Consider the following 22,242-nt stretch of genomic DNA (forward strand, 5'->3'; position numbering starts at 1 on the left):
CTTAAGTATTTATGTCAGTGCTTTGGACATAGTTTCTATATTTTTCTATGAACTTTTTTCTCTGTTATTACAGTGAAGGTGACTGACTTAAAATTTTAGTTTTCCCTGCCTAGACAACTAACTGGACCCTACACTAAAGCTAAAGCAGGTGCTATAGTGTCCTACTAGAAAGAATTCTAAGGTCAGTATCAATAGCCCTTGCAAAGTATTTCACGTTGAAGGACCATTTGTTGAAGCTAAGCTAGCTGTTGCTGTCTTAGTCATCTTCATCTTCTCCCATATCTCAGCTGTCATGCTGCAATTCTCTGCCTCTTGGAAACTGTAGCAAAGTTTGTATTTTGTTTTTTAGGGACGTATCTTTATGGATCAAAACTGTATATTTCTATCCTACTGAAGTGCTGTTCATGACATCTTATTCTCCGCTTATGATTGTTTCTTTAGTTCTGGGTGTGAGTCATATACAGTTAGAATTTTCCTATCTTACATTTTACCTTTGCTACTTTCTAGTCCCTAAGATGTGATTTCTTCTGTACATCAGCCTAATTGATTTTCATTGTAAGTGCTCTAACTAATTTTAATAATTTTAAAATAAATTACATCAGCTTTGTTAAGCCTTTATATTTTCTTGTTGTACAGTGATGTTTTTAAGAATTCTTCACCATTCATGACAGGAGGATGGTGGAATCTTCACACTTGTGATAATCTTTTCTATTCTAAAAATTAAGTTCCTGGCCTCTTATAGTTTAATTAGCATTATTTCAGTGAAGAAAAGTATCAACAAGAATTCAGATCTGTGAGACTTTCCTAGGTTTCTGCCTCACACCTATTAAAAAAGAGCAGTGACTTTTTCAGAAATACATTGGGATGCAATTATAGAACTAGGACTTGCAACACCAAACCTTACTCTGCAATAGAAAGACTTGCTATCTGCTAGCTTCCTTCTGATAACTAATTCAATCTCTTGTTTCAGTTAAATAGCAGAAACAAAATACTGAGCTAAACTGTGGTTCAGTTTAAAACAAACAAAGCAACAACAGTGGTTACACTTCCATTCTCTTGACGTGTTTTTCTACATAGTCTACATATTTTCTACATACATTACTCAAACCTTCATTTGTTTTGGTGGTCAGATTTGGTTCTTGCAATACTTAAGGGAAAGGATGAATCAGCCAACCAGATATGTCTGAGAATGTTTGCAAATGTTGTCCTCTTGGAAGCCTATGCAGTTCTACTGCCTTCAGTAAGACTGAACAGCTCTCAAGGAAAGAACTGCATGAAATTTTTGGGTACGGAGACTTAGCTGCTGTGCTGATACATTGTAGAATGATACAGGATCTGAAGAAAGTCCAACTTGTCTATTCCTGAGTTTTTAAGAATGGCATTTTCTAGGATAGACAGGATTTTAATATTAAGAATTTAATCCCATGATTTTTTGTGCTTCAGTAGAAAGTCACTTTCTTAGGGTTTGAACCTAGTACTTTTTATGTAGATAAATTTTATGGGTAGGACTCTTATAATCCAATATGGGAAATGCATTATCAGAGCAGCCCAGGGCAAATATGTTATTTCAGTTGAAGTCAGCAGCCACCCATGGGTTGGTAACTTAATTTTTATATACATCAGTCCTTCTTAAGACAAAGCAATATCCTCATGCTTTTACCCTCCTTCTAAGGTCATGTTGGCAGTATCTCTGTGTTTAGCATTATTCTCACAGATATTTGGATATTCATTCATTCAATAAATTGCTCAGTATAACAATTCCTAGAACCATGAATCATAGCCTGTGTTTTGTGGATTGCTGTAGCATTGTTTGTCCAGTTGATGATCTAGGAAATGCGGGAGATGTTCCATCTTAATGGCTTTTCTTCCTAAATGCTGAGTAAGGCTGAAAATGTTTTGGCTACCACCCATCACTGAGCCCTATGTATTTCTAAAGATATGGCTAAGGAATTTACTTCTACATTCAAAGTAAGTTAATATATTAAGATATAGACAGAGTATTTGAATATTGAGTATATAAATTAATAAGACTTAATTTAAAAACACCTTGTCCTTCCCTTCCGTATAAACTTTTCATGGTGCAGAGACTGTCCATGTCAAAGATGTGTCTTATTTTTGAGATGAGTGGATCTCCAGTTCATTTTTATATTCTTTCTATAATAAAAATGTTAGAACAGACTTTGTCAAAGGTATTGTGTTTAGAATTGCCTTTCTGATAGTGTGCGCAGACAGGTAGTGATATGAATTCTAGAGCAAAGCAAAAGTTGTCTGTATAAAGTTATCTATATATCATATTTCTTCAAATATTTTCCTCAAAACCAAAATGTAGGGTTATTTGCTGTTGAAAACTGTGAAGATTATTCTGTATATTAGCTTTACTTACCAGTTATTGTTTGATATCATGTTATGATTTGTCCCCAGGATCGCTTTTATCTGTACACTTGGGTTAAATCTAATGAAAAATTTAAGTTCAGTAGTTGTGATGGAGAGACAGACAGACAGTGTGGACATGAAACCAAAACATGAGAAACATTTAATTTTCATACTAGGTCTCTATATTGAGCAATAGATGTGTTAGCAATTTTCCTTGAACAATTAAAAATTTGTGCCCAGTAGATCCATCTGGCCAACAATCTGTCTGACAGTGGTCTTCCATACATGATAAAGAGGGGGATTTATCCAGTTGCTTAGTCTATTCATCACACAGTTTGAGCTTGAAGACTTCTTGGCTTAATTACTTACATTGTGCCACACGCATCAGGAGTGGTGCCAGAATTACGGGTCAAAGTGCTGCAAAGATAGTAACATTCTCCACTGAGATGAAAAAAAAAAAAGAGGAGAAAGATTATAGTGTTGAAAGGAAAGGGGTTGACTCTGCTTATATTGCAGTTAAATTGATAAACAAACATTGGTGGTGTAAGCTCAAAAAATACTGCAGCCTTTTTTGTGTGGGAGATGGATTCTTAGGAGGATCTGGGCATCCTCAGTAATATGACCAGACATGTAATTAATAATATAATAAAAGTAGTGTAAGGCAAGTCCAAAGCAGTTTCTTTAAACTAGTTGATATGGGGAAAATTCATCATGAATTGATACCTTTGTTTGGGATTTCATTGTCCAAATGATGAAGCCTCAGGTCAAGCATAGATTGCATGTGAAAGCAAACTAGGGCACCACTATTGAGTCCAGGCTTTTTACACTTAGTTCTTTATATGTGAGTACTGAGGTTTAAAAAGGGTAAATTAATAAGAAAAAAGTTCCAATGCCTCCCTCAAGAGGATCCTCTGTCCTATGACTAAGTGAAGTTTCTGAAGGTAAGGAATATGAATGATCTTAGTATAGCAACACCTTTAACTCTGTATGATCCTCATGCTACGCATAAGGCCAGCGTTGCTTTGGAGAGGGTTGGCCTGACCTGTCTGCCCACTTTGGGAGGCTAGGGATACTTTTAGTGACAGAAACTGTTCACATACTCCCTAAATTCAAAGCTTCAGGAGGTAAGCAGGGTTAGACATAGGAGTGTGCGTGTGTGGATTGCTATATTGGATTAGAAGGTGCATATGGTCTTTACATGGAGATGAAAGTGTAGCTGATAATTTGCATCCTTTCTTCCTATGCAGGTTCTTTTAGAGATGGTGTATAAGAGCTATTTCAATTATATACCTGCTGTTTGTAACTATTTTTAACTAAACGTATCTTTACACATATCCTGGATTGTTCATCCTTTCAGCTGAACAAGAAAATAAGATGGCTGTGTATTTGCAAATGACAGTGGGTTCATTGTTAGTAAGGCTGTTTTGAATTGTTGGTTGAATTGGGATGATATTAGAATGAAGGACTAAAATGTTTTGGGGCAGTATTCTTATGAAACATCCATGACATCCTGCAGAAAGATGCAGATGAGAATTTTACCTCTTGGAAATTTATTTTTCTGAAAACCAAGACAGGCTTAAAAAAAAAGTATCTCAAAGTTTTATTAAATTTAAGAAATTTTCAACACTAAATCTAGTTAAGCCTGTATAACATTTGTTACTTAAGACTATGAACTTAACAAGGCAGGCTTACTGATGTGATTTAGCTCGAACGAAAGACCATACAATGTTATTGTTGAACAGTAGATTATTTTCCAGTTACAAATACATAAATATGATCACAAGACCACATTTATATCTAATTATTACCAGTTCTTCAAGCATCACCTAGGGAATTTGAAGCTTTCTCTTATGTGTTGTATGACTAAAATTTTGGTGCAGTAATTTAAAGAATGAGGGCTTTTGAGAAACTTAAGGAAATTTGAAATGAAGGTACAAGCTTTCTCTGAATGCTCTGTAGTATCCAACTGTTTGAGTATTCTTCCATTGAATAATCTGTTTGATAATGTGCTGTATGCTGCTCTAACTGACATGTTAGAGGTAAAAGGCTGTATTAAATTTTCTTCTTGCTTATCTTTTAATAATTAAAGTAATTAAATTAGGCTTTCTAAATTCAGAAGTGACTTTATACTAACTAGACATATAAGTTATTTCAAGTTTTTAGAAAAATCTGTAGAAGCTACAACAGAAAAATACAATTTCCTAGTAGATAGAGGTGTTGCGTTCATGGTATAGGTTTAAGTTGTGCTATTTGAAATCTGAGATTTTTGTGGAACTTGCGAACAGTATTTTATGCTCATAAACCAGTTTGAAGCCTCAAACACAATTTCATTTATCTTTATATTCTAAGCTTTATAGAGTCTGCAAAAGTGTCCATCTGTTCAGCTGAGATTGCTTCAAATAGTGAGTGGCCAGAGAGACTTAGCTGATAAAGGTCAAAGGAGCCTCTTGACCCTGTGATACTTGCCAAAGCAATTGGAGCATAGGGACTGATATACAGTTAGATATAGCTTGCTAACGCGATCTCCACTTTAATTGGTAATGATAGCGGGAATACACGGTAAAGTCATTGCTGAAAGAAAACAAAAAGTATCCAATATAGTAATTTATTACCAGTCAGTGGGTTTCACGCACTAGGTTGTTTTACCCCTGCAGTGGTCAGAGAAAGCAAAAAGGTACTCTAACACTTAACTGAAAATGGATGCCCTGCTGCTATCAGAGATGCATGGTGGTCAAATGATTGCCTGTGCCATTAGCTTGGTAATGTTTTCTCTATTGTAAACTCAGCTCCCCATGTTCTTCCTGTGCATCAGCTGCAGATTGAAGGCTTTCTCGTTTGTCTTCTATTTGTGCTGCCAATCATCAAGCTGCCATCCACCAAGCACATTTCAAGGAGGCAATTTTTTTTACTACTATCGACTACCATCTCCAGCAACCGAAGGCTCAGAGGATTTAGAAATGAATTTAATGCTTTAATTTACACTGTGCCAGCCATTTTGTGCATTGTTTATGTATTTGTTTTCTGAGACAATTACAGGTTACCTATTTCGCAAAACTATGTATGAGATAGCACCTGCAAATACGTCCCCAAAACATAATTCTTTCTCTTATGTGTATTATATGTAGTGCTACTATTTTCTTTAGAAAGGTTAAAGAGAAAAATTGTCTATGCAGGTGAAGACATTTATTAAGCTCTTCTGTATTTTAAAAAAAAAAAAGCAAACCCAAACCAAACAAAACTAAACACACCTATTGCTTCCTCCCATCAAGGATAAAGCATCATGGAGAATAGAATAGAGCTGTCATTAGCAATATAAATGTTTAAGACCCCTAGGTGTGGTAGCCATACTTTGGTTAAAATAGTTCTTCCAACTCCATGAAGTACAAATGTAAGAGACAGTATAGGAGTATATAAATAAGCATGCCACACAGCTGCTTGTGCAAGTTGTTTTTTGTGACCCTAAAGCCAGACCAATGATGACACATGATTCTGAGAAAAGTTAAGAGCTCTGAACTTCTAGTGACATCCCAGTGACTGGCATGATCAACGCACAGAAATTCTTAATCCTCGATACATTTTGGTTGGCAAATTCTACTGCCCCACCCTCCTCCTATGTTTCTGTAACTGAGGGTTTCACATTTTATTTTTTAAAAAGCAAATAATCCTATTTATTGTCAATGTTATTGATGGCCACAGAGGTAATGAACAGTAAGTGATTCAAACATGTAAATGCTCTTTAAAGTTTCTGTTGTCTTTGTAGTATGATTAAAGGTCAGATTACAGCAAAGACAGATGAAAAATAAGTGTTAATTTTATTGAAATAAGTATATTGATATTGTATTCTCAAACTTCATTGTGATATTTCAGAAATTATCGTATCAAGAAACTTCTTAAAGACTATAAGATGCAGTGGTTTTAATGATTCCATATTGGGTTTTGCTTAAAAATACTTGTTTGAAAGGGTGAAGTACATGTACTTTGTTCACAGGATGACTTCATTGAATGCACATGAGCAGACAGTAGGATTGTTGGTATTTTACTGATTAAATTAACAGATTTCTTTATAGTAAGTATATGTAATAATGAACTAATTACTCTTTAAAAGAGGAAGTCTTCCTTGTATGACAGACTTATAATGTACTTAAGTGCGCTGTTGTATTGGGCCTTTATTAAGAGCCAATAGTCTAATGACTGTCAAAATAGAAAAGTAGAAATCTGCCAAAAAAAACCTGAGACAAATAAGAGATAAAGTCCCCCACCCCTAAAAAAATCAGAAGCAATGCAGCTTCTATTAATGAATCTTTCAGTCTCCTTTTACAATACTTCAATTATATTCACCCCCATCCCCACAAATCTAACTAAAATTTCACCTAAAAATAAGTTGTTCAATTTCTTTCCAATATTTTCTTGAGCCTTTGCGGGTGGCAAGTAGTGGATAAAGGAGGTGACTGATCTCTTTTTCTGACTTGTTTAATGTTAATGGATCAAAATATACTCTCTCACAAGCGAAAGCTCAAAGGAACACACTTAAACCCCTTGGATATTACATAATTGAAAACACATTAGAATCAGCAGAATAGCTCACATTTATGCTTTATACAGCATGATTCATTCTGCAGGCACTGGGAACTTTGGGGCCAATTTTCTGTCACTTTTATCCTGTTAGGTTTGGGATAAAGTGAAGAGCACGATGGATACAGAAGGCCAAAAGTCTGTAAGAAAAAGTCATGTTTAATACTTCAGGACTTGTTTTACGTAGGAGTTGATACTACCCCACACTGTGAGAACTGAGCAATTTCTTCTCAGTGGTATCAAAGGTGATGTCTAAGTATATTTTGAGTCTGGTTTGCCTTTTAAAAAACTACCATGTGATTTTGCCTCTTTATGTCCTTTATGTAAAATGAACGTCAAGACCATTCTTGTCAAGTCTGTTTTTAGCACAAAACCCATGATAGAATGCATCTGGTAAAGAAAGCTGGTGTATGGAGTAAGAGCATATGTATGAGGAGCTGAAACAGTATGGGAATCCCTGCCAGCTAATGGAAGTGTGTGTTTTAAGTGGAATGGTGTTCCTAGAACAAGTTGGATCCCAGTGGAAAAAGGCCTTTAGAGTTGAGAAGGCAGCTAGGTAAAATAACACTTGAGGAGTTGTACTCCCATGAAATTTTTATGTGGTATGTCTGTCTCAAACCTGTTAAAGATAATGGAATGTATTTATGTATTTGGGGGCTACAGTAAGGATAGTCCCCTGCCTCCCCCTTCCTGTAGAGATGGGCGTAGAAAGTTTGTTCAGTTGTGGGTCAGACAGAGATGATGCACAAGAGTTTCATGAGTCTCAGGATATAATTTTGGTCTGTAGCCAGACTTCTTGCTTTTTTAAATCTTACAGGTGAAGGCCTCATAGAGAGCCTTATCAAGCAACGTAGACATCTCTAAGCAGTAAAAATGTTCCACGTTCCAGTTGTGAAGTAAGAGTGTTATCAGCACACAAATGGCTTTATTTTGAAAAAAGGAGGTCTAGCCTTATTAGTAAAGTATTCAGCTTCAAACAGTGACTTGTTAATTCTAAAAAAAAAAAAAAAAAAAAAAGTAGAAAAGTAGGATATTGTAGTTTGGGATTTGGAAATGTTTAAATTAAGATCTAATAGTTAATTATAGAAGCTTCATAAGATAGTTATTCATCAGTTTTTGCTAGGGACTAGCCAATATTTTAACTGAAATGGTTGATGGTGCTATTAGATTAATTTTGAGATAATGCATGCATGCACAAAATAAAAAAGTGCATCCTACTTCTCAGTTTCCAACACAAGTGGTAAGCTGTATCATGATGATAAACACCTGGTTTTAGCCCTGAGCATCACAATTTTGCACTTTATGAAAACATGACTTTTTTTATTACTAAAGTTTTCTTTCTTAACTAACATGCACCTGCTTTGGAGTAACTGCTTGTTAGACTTACTGCTAGTTATGCACAAAAAAGAGGTAGCACATTCTGCTAATTTCCACAACTGAATTAAGGCAGGGGACCTTAACATTTACAGTTATTTTAGATTCGTACACTTGGACAACAAAGATCAGCTTTCAAAATCTGGATAAAATTACTGAAGCTGTGAGAAGTCATACAGTTTGCCCTTTCTGTAATAGTTTCCAGAAGATCTTTTAAATAAATAATTAAAAAAATCTTCCCAATTTTTTTAGATAAATAATAAAAGTAGATGGAACATTGGTGGTCGGGGAGACCTGTAAATAGGGAATCAAAGTTGGCCATGTCAAAAAAAAAAAATTTAAAACTAGCAATGGTAAACTAGAAAAGATGCCTCTGTACTGTCTTTCAAAATTATGGTTATCAAAATCTGTAGGTTGTGTTCAGTACATCGTAGTGTGGTGGTCATTTAACTTGCAGAATTGAAGGAAGCCTGTGTATTACTAAATTAACTCTTTTTTGACATGATTGTTTGAAATTCACTGGGAGAATAGTAAGGCATGAATAGCTTGATATTTGGATATATACCATACTATCCGCTTAAGCAGTTTGGGTTTAAAAGGCAATCCCATGATAACTGAGTTTGAGTTGAGCAAAAATTGTCAGAAAAGAAGGAAAAAGGAGTGTTTTCATTACTGAAGCCTATTTTTTGACACTGAGTTACTGAACTCTTTATGTGTGCATTTGAAAAAAATTAAAGACAATGGCAATATTTATCTGAATATAATAGGATTTATTTTTGTGAAATACTTCTGGAACTTCAGAAAAGGCACAGTACAAAATGTAAATATCTGTTAATATGCTTTTCAATATCCATCATCAAATGCTATTCCCAGCTCTCTAGTTCATAGTTAGTTTTATGGGTTTCCTTCCATTTTCTGTCATCTTCTGTTACAGAGAATAGCTTGTCCATATTTCCTAAATAGTGTTTTATGTCTAAAGCTTTAGATGTCCACCTACTTTCATTGGAATGAAATGCCTATGGCAGAGAGCTAAGATAACTTGGTGATGCTTTTTAGGATCAATGTCAATAAGCTTTCATATTGCCAATAAACGTTTATTGTGACTTCACACCACAGAGAGTCGCATCACCAGATGCCTCAACAGATTGACATTGTCAGAGTATTTTCCTTTGTTTGGATCATGATTTTTCCTAAAAGTTTATAAATGTTAATCAACCAAATGTAAAGAACAGAGAAAATGAAAATGATAGACCAGATAATAATAGCTTCTATTAATGTCAAAGCTAGCTTGTGAATTCCAGTGTTTGCATTTCATGGGGTTCTCCCTATGTATTAGGAAACAGTATAATTAAAAATTAAAATAATCCTAGTGCTTAACTACAATGTATTATTTTTTAAAACGGAAAGGGATAAAAAGAAAACCTGAACAAACAGTTATAATCTCTTACTTATGACTCCCTATGGAGATCTTTAAATAAGATTATGTATTTAGAGTGCATCCTCATCTGGTGGGATCATAATTCTAAATAACAGAAAGCCAAATTATATTATTACCCCAAACTAAACAGTCTAACTTCTAGGTTACAGGGAATCAAATTTTTTCCTTGTGTTATTCGTAACTACCATATTAACAGTTTTAAAATAGCTAATTCTATAAAATCATAGTTTGTAATGTAAAAGGAATTGGATAAGGAGTGGTCTTGAGAAAGATGAGTTAATCAAGGTTGCATTCAAATTAAAGCCAGCTGTTGCCCTGTTTACTAATGCTTGATGGTTTCTTTTAAGGTTCAGCTGTTTCCAACAGAAACAGTTCTTTGCGTTAGTGGAATATTTCTAATTATCACAAAAAAACTAAAACTAACGTGGTGATCTGGAAAAGTCTGCATCACTTGTGGTATGGAAGCTGGCATGACTGTTAGCAAAAGTGTCACTGGGCTGAAAAGTTGCTTCTTGATGCTCTTTCTGCTTGTACATTCTTCCTTGTAAAGGTGAAATAGCTAGACTGAACACACTGCTGAGAGCATAGGCTTGTGCAGGACAATAAAAGCACAGAAGTAGTAAGCACTAAAGAAAAGGGAAAACTCATCAATGAGGAATTTATACTCCCTCATGTCTGCTGTTCCTCTGAAGGTAAAAGATACCTCTTTAATAGATACAGCAGGATTTTGGTATAAGATGTTGTGTCACAATCTCATAACTGTACCATTGGATGATCCTCCCAGTACCTTCATGGAATGCTGCTTGCTAATGCAACATGATGATTCCTGTGAAAGAAAGTAGTTGCTCTTCTACAAACTCATCTGGAGTCTCTCTCTCAGACAAAAATTTTGAGTTTTGTTTTTATAATGGAAATTTATTTGAGTATTCTTAAAGATTCAACTCCGTCATTTAGTTGAGTTTCTCATATTTTTAGTTGCATGCAGAAGTAATAGGATTTTTGTTCCAAATTGTAGTTGGATATTTGTCATGGGTTTTTTCCCCTCAGAAAAAGAGTTTTGAAACACCAGCATTTTCATAAAAATATCAGTGACATGGAAGTCTGTAGAGTGCGAAGTTTGATGAGATGACCTACAGACATTCCTTCCAGTAAACATTTCTGAGTTCTATGATTCTGTGTAATATTGCATTTCCTATGAATAAAAATCTTTTGAAAAATTCATAATGAGTCAATATTTACAAAATATTTCTTTTTTTTTTGCTTAAAAGGAATTATTGTTTCAGACTTTTTATTTTATGTTTTAAAATGCAGCTGGAAACTAAAATTAAGGAGGAAAATAGGTCTTATTGAAACATTAAGATCATCCTTTTAAAATGTGAATATTCATCATTAACTGTCACTGGTAGCATTGTTATGCAGACTCTGTTGGGTGGTACGTAGGTTCAGTCCTTTTACAATAAAAAAAGGAGTAAGGAAGGAGCAAAAGAGGCTGATATTCTACTGTGCCCCCACTAGTAAGTTTTTCTGCTTTCCGAAGCCTGCAGAAGCTCTGTCATGAATTCTGGCATGCTGGGAATACACAGGCACAGAAAGCTGTGTGGGGGAAAAAGGGCAGCAGGAATGTGAAAAATTTCTTCTGAATTTGCAGATGTGTAAGGCAGGCAATCCACTTTTCTAAGCGGATCTTGATTGGAATATGGGATCTGAGGTGACTTGCTGTGTTTCTGCTCCGTAAACACTCTCAGAAATTAGCTGGTACAGAAGGCCAAGACAGAGCACCTCTCCTGAAGTACTCGTGGGAAACTGGGAGTGGGCGAAAAGCAAGTATGGAATATTGTCCATGTACAGAAATAATCCAAGGGCTACAGGACAGATCTTGGCATTTCCCGCTCTTGATTTTGTTCATACTTACGATCTTATTCCTGCCTGCATGTATCCTCCATTCACATGGCTTTATATGAACATTTTTCTTCATGCTTGTGTTTATTCTTGCTCTTTTCTTCTTTCCACAGGTTCTACTTTAGAGAGTATCTAATCTATAGAGTTTATGTCCTAATAGAGAAGACCTTCTTATATTAGTTTATTTTCTCAAATATTGTATTCTTTCTGTATGCTTAGATTATGTTCTAAGATTCTAATGTTCAGGACAGATTGTTTTTGATGGGCATTTGTGTGGGTAAGTTCTTCTGTGATAGCTGTATAAGGAGCTGATTTTTAATGTGTCCAAAGACATCCCCTCCTCAGGAGTTTGTCACAGCATAGTATCTACCCTATGCCAAGGACACTGGCAAAAAAAATTAATTCTAAAAGATTTAAATTTTTGTTCTTAATGATTATTTATCATTTAAATAATGAAATGACAAGAATAAAACTGAGTTAAATTTTTTTTAAGGTTTGGAACATTTCCTCATGTTCAGCTGATGCTGTATTACAGTTCATTGTCATTAAGTTACTCTTATCATAGTTTCATAGGTCAGTCTGAAGTTGTGAGTAACTGTAGCAGTTCTCAAATCTTCGTTTCTGCCAGATTTTAGGAGGATACATAAACTATTTTTGGCGGGTATTAATTAATAGTAGTAATCAGACATGTATTTACACCAGCACAATTATCACGTTAATATGTGGAATGGAAATAATGCTCTGCAAATCCATTGCTGTGAATGGCCTTTAAAGTTGGTGAAAAAGTGGGGGGAATTTTAGGAAGATCCAGGTTAGAAGTAGGGTGGCACAAAGCGAAGTCAGATGTTCACAAACATTGTAGTAGCTCTGCAGCCTTTTTCTGTCAATTATTTTCATCTAAGGTAATTAATTTTGTAACTGGAGTTCTACTTACATAAGTTCTTTATTGTTGCTGATAAAGTATGTGTGACTTAACTCAGAATTAAGTAACTTTAAGACAGTTTTGCATGTTTTGAAATGGTAAAAGGCATAGTCTTTATCTCAGACATTTCAAATTGCTACAAGGCACACAGATTCTCAAAGTTTGCAAGAATTTTGCAACATTGTAGGATTTGTGTTTCCCTAGCTTTATTTTTTTAAAAAAAGCGGTATTCTTTAAGGCTTTCCTAAAAGCCTTTCAGCTTGAAATGAGACCTAGCAGAAAAAATACCAGCCTAGAGTTTTGGCAAAGATGTATGCAATCTACAGCATGGCTGTATAATTTAAGATGTTAGGGAGCCTGTATTATAGTATTTACGTGCATATGTCTCCATGTATCTTAAGCTATTTAGAAGAAAATCCTTTTTCCTTAGTAAGATGTGAATAAATAAGTTGAACTTAATGGAGTTAATAGTCTATTCCATATGCAATTCTCTGCTGATATCTTGAAAATTACAAAACACTATGGATTTGTATTTGGACACTTAATATTTTTCTTTCAGTTAACTGATACCAGCCGCATCCAACAGCCCTTTACTATTTTGCCAGTTAAGACAAAATGGAACAATGCTAACTTTCATATTCTCTTATTTGATCTGGAAAAACTTGAGGAACTTCTGCTGTCATCTCAACTCAATGGATTAAAGTCACTGAATTCATTTCACACCTATGATACTCTAGAAAGAGCCAAAAGTACTCCTGAGAAAAGGCCACTGACATTGAAAAGAAATAAAACTGCTGGCTCCATATCTCCAGTGGATGGGCAAGTAGATACTCTTTGTTCAAAACAGGTCTGTAGGGATAACAACGCAGCTAGGCCTTTGGAAGAAAGTGGTGGCATGAAAAGACAGAAGAAAATGAAGAGTTCAAGACAGATTAGAATGCAGCCATCAGGAAACATTGATGTGAATGTCACCACTGATACAGCTAAACTGCTTTTGTCATGTCTCTTACCGTGGGGTGTAGATAAAGAAATAGACAATCTTTGTGTTAGAAACTTAGATATCTTGAGGCTTCAGTGTCCTGTTTCTTTTGGAATTGTGTCAAATGAAAACCACCTATCACTAATGTTGCCAGGATGGAAATGTACTGATTGTAGTGTGCTAGAAGAACATCCAGTAACCAACTTATTTTCAAAAAGAGTGATTGATTTATCAAACAAGTACCTTGCTGCAACTGAAGGACAAACTGGAAAGAAGGATGTACCCGAGAATAATGTTTATGGAACAAAGGGATTGGAAACAGTATTCTTCTTATTTAGCAGAATAGCTTTCATCAACAGGATAATTAACATACCTTCACCAGTTACAGGTGAAATTGAAAGGTAAGAACCTTTTCATTATGAGTGTTTTCTTCCTTTATAGTTGTTAAAAAGGGAAAAATATGAAACAAACACTTTTCTTAAATACAGACTTCTGCAATAGAGCTTACATTCTTTCTCTAGGGCTTTTTTGTGGGACATTCTTTAAACAAAAGTAGATCAGGATAAAGTTAAGTATCTTTATATTTTTCTATTTACTAGATGAAACTGATATAAGAAAATTTTTTTAAACAGAACAAGAACTTGAATTATCCAGCTTCACAGCCTGTTTTTCCAGAGATCACTCTTCCTTGCAGTTTAAACTAGGTAGAATAATGAGGTCTCTTCAGGAACGTTTTGAGACATGCATTAGCATATTTGTGCTGGTTTAACTTCCACTCTCTGTAAGCAATATACTTCCTTTACCATGAAACCCTTGGCTTCACAGATAAATAAAACATGAGACAAGAACAGTCTGTCCTAGTTACACCATATAAAGTACAACACACCCCTAGTAATAACGGCAGCTACTGTGAATGAATGCCTCATCAGCCCTTATGTTGTGAGATCCCAAATAGCGTTTGTTACTCAAAACAAATGTATTGACTAAATGCATTTTCAGCATTAAAGGAAAAATAGCATGCTCAACATTATTTGACCAAGCCAAATAGAGCATACTAATCAGGCAATGGATACTGTCCACAGACTTGTGTTCTTCAGCAAACCTAGGTTGGCCTTTATTTAGCATTTTAGGGACAATTAACTTCAGTGTTGGTGATGCTATGGCCCAGAGTCGAGAAGGGGGACAAAAATTATTGATCCTGATGCTGCAAACATCTGTGAATCTTCCACAAAGCTGTAGGCATTCAGCATATCTCAAGAGATATGTACCATCCCGTGGGACAAACACACATTTCTCAGTTACTTTTATTGCTAATCATATTGCTTACTAGTCAGTCCATATTCAATACAAGTTCTTATATGAAAGGCTTTTTCTAGGATTCCAGCTTGAACATGCATTCCTTTCCATGCAAGAAAGGACTTTATTCTTGTACTGTGTCTTACAGTACTCTGTTGAAAAGACATTGCATAATTGAAGTTAGTCGTCATACCAGAATCAGTTTTCCCAGACATACACGTCCTGGCTTTGGAACATGTGTCCCATAAAACTATTAAAGTTGTTGCAAGAAAAAAATGCACAATTTTTTTTTTTTGTGAAAACTGTAGTATATAATTTAAAGTTATCCCTAGGGAACGTAAGCCATAAAAGCTAGCATCTCTTGTAGAAATAGGTCAGTTTTGTACAAAACAGAGGGAAAAAAAATGGCCATAAATTTTGGTTACAAAAAGTTACAAATTTTATTCAAAGACTCTGAAATGTTTTATTTGGGTTTTTAACATATTTTGGTTTGGATTACCTCTTTTTCCAGAGCTGAATAGTATACATATTTATAGCTATCTTGTAGCTAAGTTTAGCTTGATGCTATTTGTGATGCTCTAAGATGGGCTGTTGCCTCCCAATGGCCTCATCTGGATAAAAGCATGAGTTGTATCCATTCAATTCTTGGATTTTTTGGTTTGTTTTTTTGGGGGGGGTTTGGGGTTTTTTTTGTTGGTTTTGGTTTTCTTCTGAGCTCCATATTTTCCTCGTGAGTTCCTAAGCAGCAAGGGCTATGGGTCCGTACAGAGACAACACACAACTCTCTTTCCTGGCTGTAGTTGCACACTTGCTTATTTTTGAGGCTGTACTTTCTTTATTTTTCATCTCTTACACATTCAGAAAATAAACAGACAAGTAGCCACAATTTCTCTGTGTTATTGAAGGATAAAGTGTTCTTTGTTAGGGAACTTGATGAGAACTAAACTGTATTTGCTGCATTTCTATCAACACAGACCTCAAGTTTTAGTCACCTGGACATTTTCCTCTTTACTGCTGGTGACAGGAAATTTTTTTCTCATCATAGCTCTGTCCCATAGTAGTACAGAGTCTATCTTTTCCTTTACCTTACAAGAACTGCTTTAGAAATTTAGATACGTCAGTCATAATTCACTTTTTATTTTTTCTCCCCAATAAATAAAAATAAGAACAGTTGAGAGAAGTAAAGGATTTTGTACTGTTTCCTAACCTTTGTAAAACTGCAAATGATGTCCCACTGCAGTCAAGAACCATCATTTTCACATAGAATCAAAGTTGTGTGGGTAGAACCAATGAGATGATATTACTGTGTCAGCATTAGTTGGAGAAGTGGATTAGAGCCATGGGAAAGAATGTCATGCTTCAGACACTTCTTTTTTAAAAAAAAACCAACTGATTCCATACATGATGTACTTTCATGTGACAATGTTATCTTTGTGTCTGAGTATTAAAGGCATAGTTTTGCTATCTGAATGTATCTATACTTTCTGTATTGCCTCAAAACCAGTTATGTGTATGCAAAGCTATCTCCCTCTCTCTACCTAGGGAAAAAGTCCTTTTCCTGTGAAGTTCCCTTTCACTCTTCCCTCCTCAGTAATAAGCATAACATGAACAGGACTTGACGTGTTTGCCATGATCTTAGGATTCATCTTGCATTTCACCTCTTCCTCTTGCAAATAATTGGGGTCTGAATGAACTACCTTAATTTGTATTCATTCATTTATTAAATATTTATATGTGATTTATCCTTATCATCGTTTACTCTGTATTCAGGGTTGGAATAATTTTTGGGTTTTATGATGAGCCGTTAAAATAATGTACTTTTGCCTAATTAAAAGTTTTAAAGAAACCAAGCAAATGCTCTTTTGTCCAGTTTGCCTTCTAAAAGGCAGTATGTAACCACACCTGTTTGGGTAGTTGGTTTAGCTAAAACTACAGCATGCTCAAGGGAGAAAGCTACGTGTTGAATTCTAATTCGCCACAGCATTTGCAGGAGGAGTTAGTAGAACAACTTTCACAGCTGGTAAGAGTCCTGGTCTCCTAAGTATTACTGCAGTACAAATGACTCTTAGTAATTCAGTTACTAATACGAGAGAGAAAATGTATTCTGATCTCCTTTCAGTAGCTTATTTTTCAGCAGAGCCATGAATGTTTCTTCATCCTGTGAAAGTTTACTTTCTATTAGTACACTGGTACAAACTCCAAAGCTTTTAAACTTTTAAATTAAAAACAGGAGAAAGACTATCTGAACAGAGTATACAGTGACTAGGACACTTGCTTAATGTGTATTCAGTTGATATTCATAGTTCTGCAAACTTTGATGCTGGAGAATGGACTTGTATATTTATTCCTTGCAATGCAACACAGTGTCTAATTACTGGTTTAGTAATGATTTTGGGACTCCAGCTTTCTTCTGTTAATGCTGGCCCACTTTGCATATAGCAATGAAATATTTATTGGGCTGTAAGGAGAATTATTTTAGTGTCAGTGAACTATGGCCTTGATCTGGGGAATGCGATAATAAAGTTTAAATCCCTGTTCTTTGGCATATCCAATGATTTTGCTGTTATGGGAGAGTAAATAGATTTTTTTTTTTTGTTAAATAAAATGCGGATACATATATACATACTTCTAATCTGGAGAGTCAGAACTGCAAAAATGCATTTGGTCAATTCATAGACGATTGGGTATTCTTGAATGAGTCTGGTATTCTCATTTTGAGTAGAAATTCTGTCTTTGTCAGCATATATATAGATGTTTCTGCTTAAACCATGGGGTTGACACATCGTTGTTCCCTAGTGAAAAACATTTGGTTGAAAAGCTTTTGACTAGTTGCTATCATAAGTTTTCAGCTCATGTTTTGGATCAGTAAGTTTCAGGTTGTAGTATTTCTGTGAACTATTAGCTATATGATTGGATAAATGAAATTTGTGGAATGTGAAAACAGTGAATGACATGCTTTAAGCACGCATTATCAGGTCAATACTAATCTGTTTGGTTTAAAAAAAAAACACAGTATTTTTTTAACATAATTAGAATGTTTCACAAAAAAAAAAAATTCATAATCCAAAAAAGAATAAAGTATGATAAACATGGCTTTGGAAAAACTTGCACCTGAGTCTATAAGCTGTTGTTCATAAATGTGTTTGTGTATCTGTTGGTGTTTTGCAACTTGACCCAGCCTATGAAAGTAAAGGAGCCTGTAGTAAAATGTGTCAGATTATAAAAGTGGGACAGAAACAGGAAGAAGCTAGGAAGAAAAGATCTTCAAAGAATTTGTTTTCTCTAGCCTTCTGAGATTTGTATCTGTAACTTAAAGCTCTTAAGATGAAAGCTTTTGGATTTGTTTAGTATTGCAAAGCTTTTGAAATACTATGACTTACTCTTGATTGTAGTGAATTTGAAAGGTGAAATATATTATTTTTAGATAGCACCTAAATATAGTTTGTATAGGGTCACTACAGCAATGTATTTAGAAGAAATAATTTAAAATAGTGTAAGGGTTTGGAGAGGTTTTTCACTTCCTTTCCCCTCTGTCCATATCTTTTGTCTTCAAAGTACTGAAGAGCAGTAGATATACACACTAGTCTCCGAAATTGTATCCATCTACCGAAATTCCAAGTATTGCAATAATATTCTAAATTATTTAACACTGTGAAAAAATGGAAACCTATAAAATAAAGCTACTAGTTTCCCTTGAGCTTTTTTCCTATGTAATAGAAAAAACAGCACAAGTCCTTTGTGAAAAATCATGTTTTTATTCAGTTCTTCACATATGACTTTGTTTCTTTAATACAACATAACAGTTAACTATAATAAGTTTTGAGCCAAATGTAAAGTTCCTGCATATGGATGGTACTCTTCAGTATTTGTGTACATGTGAATGTTTCAATACAAAGTTGTGGGCAAAAGAATGCAAGTGACTTCTGAGGAGTAACTAAATTGTGGTTGATAGTAATTGATAGCAGAGTACCTACCTTAAACTTACCTTAAGACATAAGATTTTTGTAAGTCTGTTCAGGTTTTGTTTAATAATTTCATATTCTTCTAGTCCACAGAAATCAGAATCCATACACGACAAATGGCGAAATATAGAAGCAGTAACACCTTCGTTCCCCAATTTTTATGGAGAGTTACCAAGCAGTAAGTATATGGAGGAGTGGCAATGTTAGCTTTTAAGTGTTATTTTTTTGTATGCTTTTTGTTGCTAAAATACATCATCTAACTTCAATAATGAAAAAAAATTATTTATGTTCTTTAGCTTTGAGCAGGTCCAGTTTGCAAATACAGAAACAGGATTCTGTTGTTTTCTTCTGTGAATATCACAAAAGCATGTAAACAAAGTGTTGACTGTTAAATAATACTGGAATTGAGGATATCTTTTCTGTGATGGCAAAACATTCAGCTGAGTTTCTGAAGATGTTTTCTAGCAATCTGAAAAACAGAAATGTATTGAGACAAACACTGTCTTCTCTTCTATCTCCCTCATCACCATTATGTACCCAATAATATATGCAGCCCTTCAAGCAAACTGTTGCCTTAGTAATACAGGAGTCATCTTGACTGTTCAATAAAGCCCTTAGACTTCTGGCTTAGGGCAGAATATAGTAATCTATTCATGTTAATGTCCCACAGGCAGTTGTTGGCCAACTTTGGCTTTGCAAGCCTATCTAAGATTATTTTTACAGTATTCAACTAACCGAAGAATGTTTAAATAAAAACCTGAACAGAATATGGGTATTTTTAAGTATACAGTACCTAACAAATACAGTGTTCCTATTATAGACTAAGTCCTGTCTAGACTAGTAACACAAATTCTTTCAAGTCAAATCTTGACCCTCTCTGATGTAAATAAGCCTTAATATCCCCATCTAAAACCAGTTTTTAGTGTATCTTTCCTTCTCTGACTCTTTTATGCACTATAACTGTAGAACTTATGATGACAGCAGGAACGCCTGTTGGAAGAAAGAGATTGAACGTAAAATCAAGTGACAATAGTAAATAAGTAGATAAAAGGCATGGAAATGGTATAGAGATGACTAAAATGTTCATGGACAAAAATAGTTTTCCTGAGTGACCTGAAACTTCTAAGGTAATCTAACTTATATCCCATATCTCCTAGGTAACACAATTGTTTGGATTTGCAAATTAAAATCTTATCTGAGACTTGCAGATCTCACAGACGTTTTAGGAATGACTGACTTTTTTAGAATCAGGGTCACACTGGACAGCAGAATGTGTAATGTTAAATCTTGATTCTGCTGATGTTTCTGGACTTCCTTTATACATTTACCCGTGTGCAAAGAGATGGGAACAAAACCAAAATAAAACAGGAGATTTTAATGCTTTTTTGCAACATGGACGTGAAACTGAATTACTGCCACAGAGAACGAAGCTAGATGATAGGTACCGTATTGACTGTACTATTCTTGATCAGTGGGGACGCTTGTTGAAAGACTGATTTGGGTTTAGACCAGAGTAGCCTCAGCTCAGCTGTTGAGTCAGTAAGAACTGTAAAAGCTGTTAAATCAAATCGGCATTGCTCAAGTCCTTCCTCACATCCGAGATTTGGAGAGCTGGTTCTATCCCACAGGATTTCCCCACAGGGGGAACTCAACTGCATACTCCGTATGTTCGTACTAAAGAAATTAGTTGTAAACTGGGGGGGAAGGTTTGAAATAACAATATTGAGCTTTGACACAGCAAAGTTTCCAAAATGGCAGAAAAAAGAAAAAAGCAAGATTCATCCTGATATAGAAAGAAAACACATAAAATTCAAATTAAAATGTGAGAAGGAGAGGGTTTACCTTTGTATGATCAGTTCTGCCTCTCTCATTTTGTCATCCCTTTTTATGTTTTCGTATTAGGCTTTACATTTTGTATTATGGTACATGCCATGTCAGCTATGAGAGATAGAGGATAAAATACTTGCTTTTACACCATCTTTCTGTAAAATTATATTAAATGTTATGGTTATCTTTTCTCCTCTTTCCTTTTTTATTCTTCTTTTTTTGATCATACCTGTGTGTACGTTTGTACATATGCATATATATTATATTAGATATTGACATAGTTACATTTATATAGTTATTTACTCAATAGCATACTACTCCCATTCAGACTACACTAGTGTACCCTATTCACTTTGCAATATGCAGGTACTTACATGATTTTTTTCAAACTTCAGTCTTTGCTGAAGGAATCCAACATTTAAGCAAATGACTATGCATAGTGTGATCAGGGTATTTGTCAACTTTGGTGTTACTGAAACACTTACAGCTGCTACTTACAATTCAGTTTCCTCTTCTCAAGACATTATATGGTACTGGCAATCAAAGATTCTTGTGTGGATTCAAAGGGTCATGCAACCAATTTACCCAACTTACATGTCTGGCAACAAACATTTTAGCAAAGTACTGAGATGTCACATTTGTCTATTGAAGTCCAAATGAGGAAGGGGACTGAACGAGCACAGCTGCCAGTTCAAACTGTGCCTTGCTTTGAAAAGAATCTGAAAAATCAGGATGGGTAGTAATAAAACTCGCATGCAAATCCGTAAACGTAACGTCTTTGTTAAATGCAAACATAACTGGTGAGCCACTGGCTATGTAACCTCTAGACCACATACCAGTATTGTTGACCTGTAGTAGAAAAGTAAATCAGGTGGACCTGTAACTATATAAATGTTACTGGATGTATTTTTGCATAGACTGTACTACTGTTTTAAAGGTAAAGAAACACATACTCAAGTAGTTTTGGTAAAATCCATAGGTAAGTAGTCGAAATCAGAAAGTATTCTCAATATCTTTAGACAATTATGATGAAAACATGCTCTATGGGATATCAGACCTCTGTTTTTAAAAAAAAAAAAAAAAAGACTAATCTGATTTAGGGTAAGAATAAATGTTCAAACAATATATTGTCTAAACACTTCATGCTTCTTGTGTCAGATGAAAGCATATTCTAAGAAATTACGCTTTTTCAGTTCTTTTCTGGTATGTTGTGGAATTGGAAAATTAAAAATGTTAAATATCTTTCTATTTGCGTTCCTCTACATGTATTGTCAGTTCATAAATTATGTATGTGTTTTTCAGGTAAGCATAGATATCATTCCTCAGACTTCGGGAATGTTTCATTGCTGAAACTCATTTGTTGTTGGAGTGACCAATCTATAAAGGTAGGCGGTAGCTTGTGTCAGTTGTTGCAATGTAATCCTTAAGAAACATTGGCTGTAGTTTAGTATTTAGAATCTGTAATGTGACATAACTGTTATGGCTTTATGGTGAAATTATTATATAAATCGTGCCATTCAGATCTATGGAAAGCAGATTATTATTTCAGTATATGAGTATACTACTCATGAAACTATTTTGCCTTAAAGTAGGTGTTTAG

The 22,242-nt window shown here is 34.8% G+C and overlaps 1 protein-coding gene across 1 annotated transcript in view; it reads left to right on the top strand.

Annotated features, from left to right (window-relative positions):
* WDR72 (WD repeat domain 72) overlaps window positions 1–22,242 on the top strand; it is a 113,083-nt gene that overhangs the window by 42,970 nt on the left and 47,871 nt on the right. Inside the window, exons 14-16 of the mRNA XM_059824045.1 lie at window positions 13,138–13,958; window positions 18,902–18,993; window positions 21,945–22,027. Of these exons, the coding sequence (XP_059680028.1) occupies window positions 13,138–13,958; window positions 18,902–18,993; window positions 21,945–22,027 (996 nt within the window). The remainder of the gene's footprint in view (window positions 1–13,137; window positions 13,959–18,901; window positions 18,994–21,944; window positions 22,028–22,242) is intronic.

The sequence above is a fragment of the Gavia stellata genome, chromosome 13 (assembly GCF_030936135.1).
Source record: "Gavia stellata isolate bGavSte3 chromosome 13, bGavSte3.hap2, whole genome shotgun sequence".
Classification (NCBI taxonomy): Eukaryota; Metazoa; Chordata; class Aves; order Gaviiformes; family Gaviidae; genus Gavia; species Gavia stellata.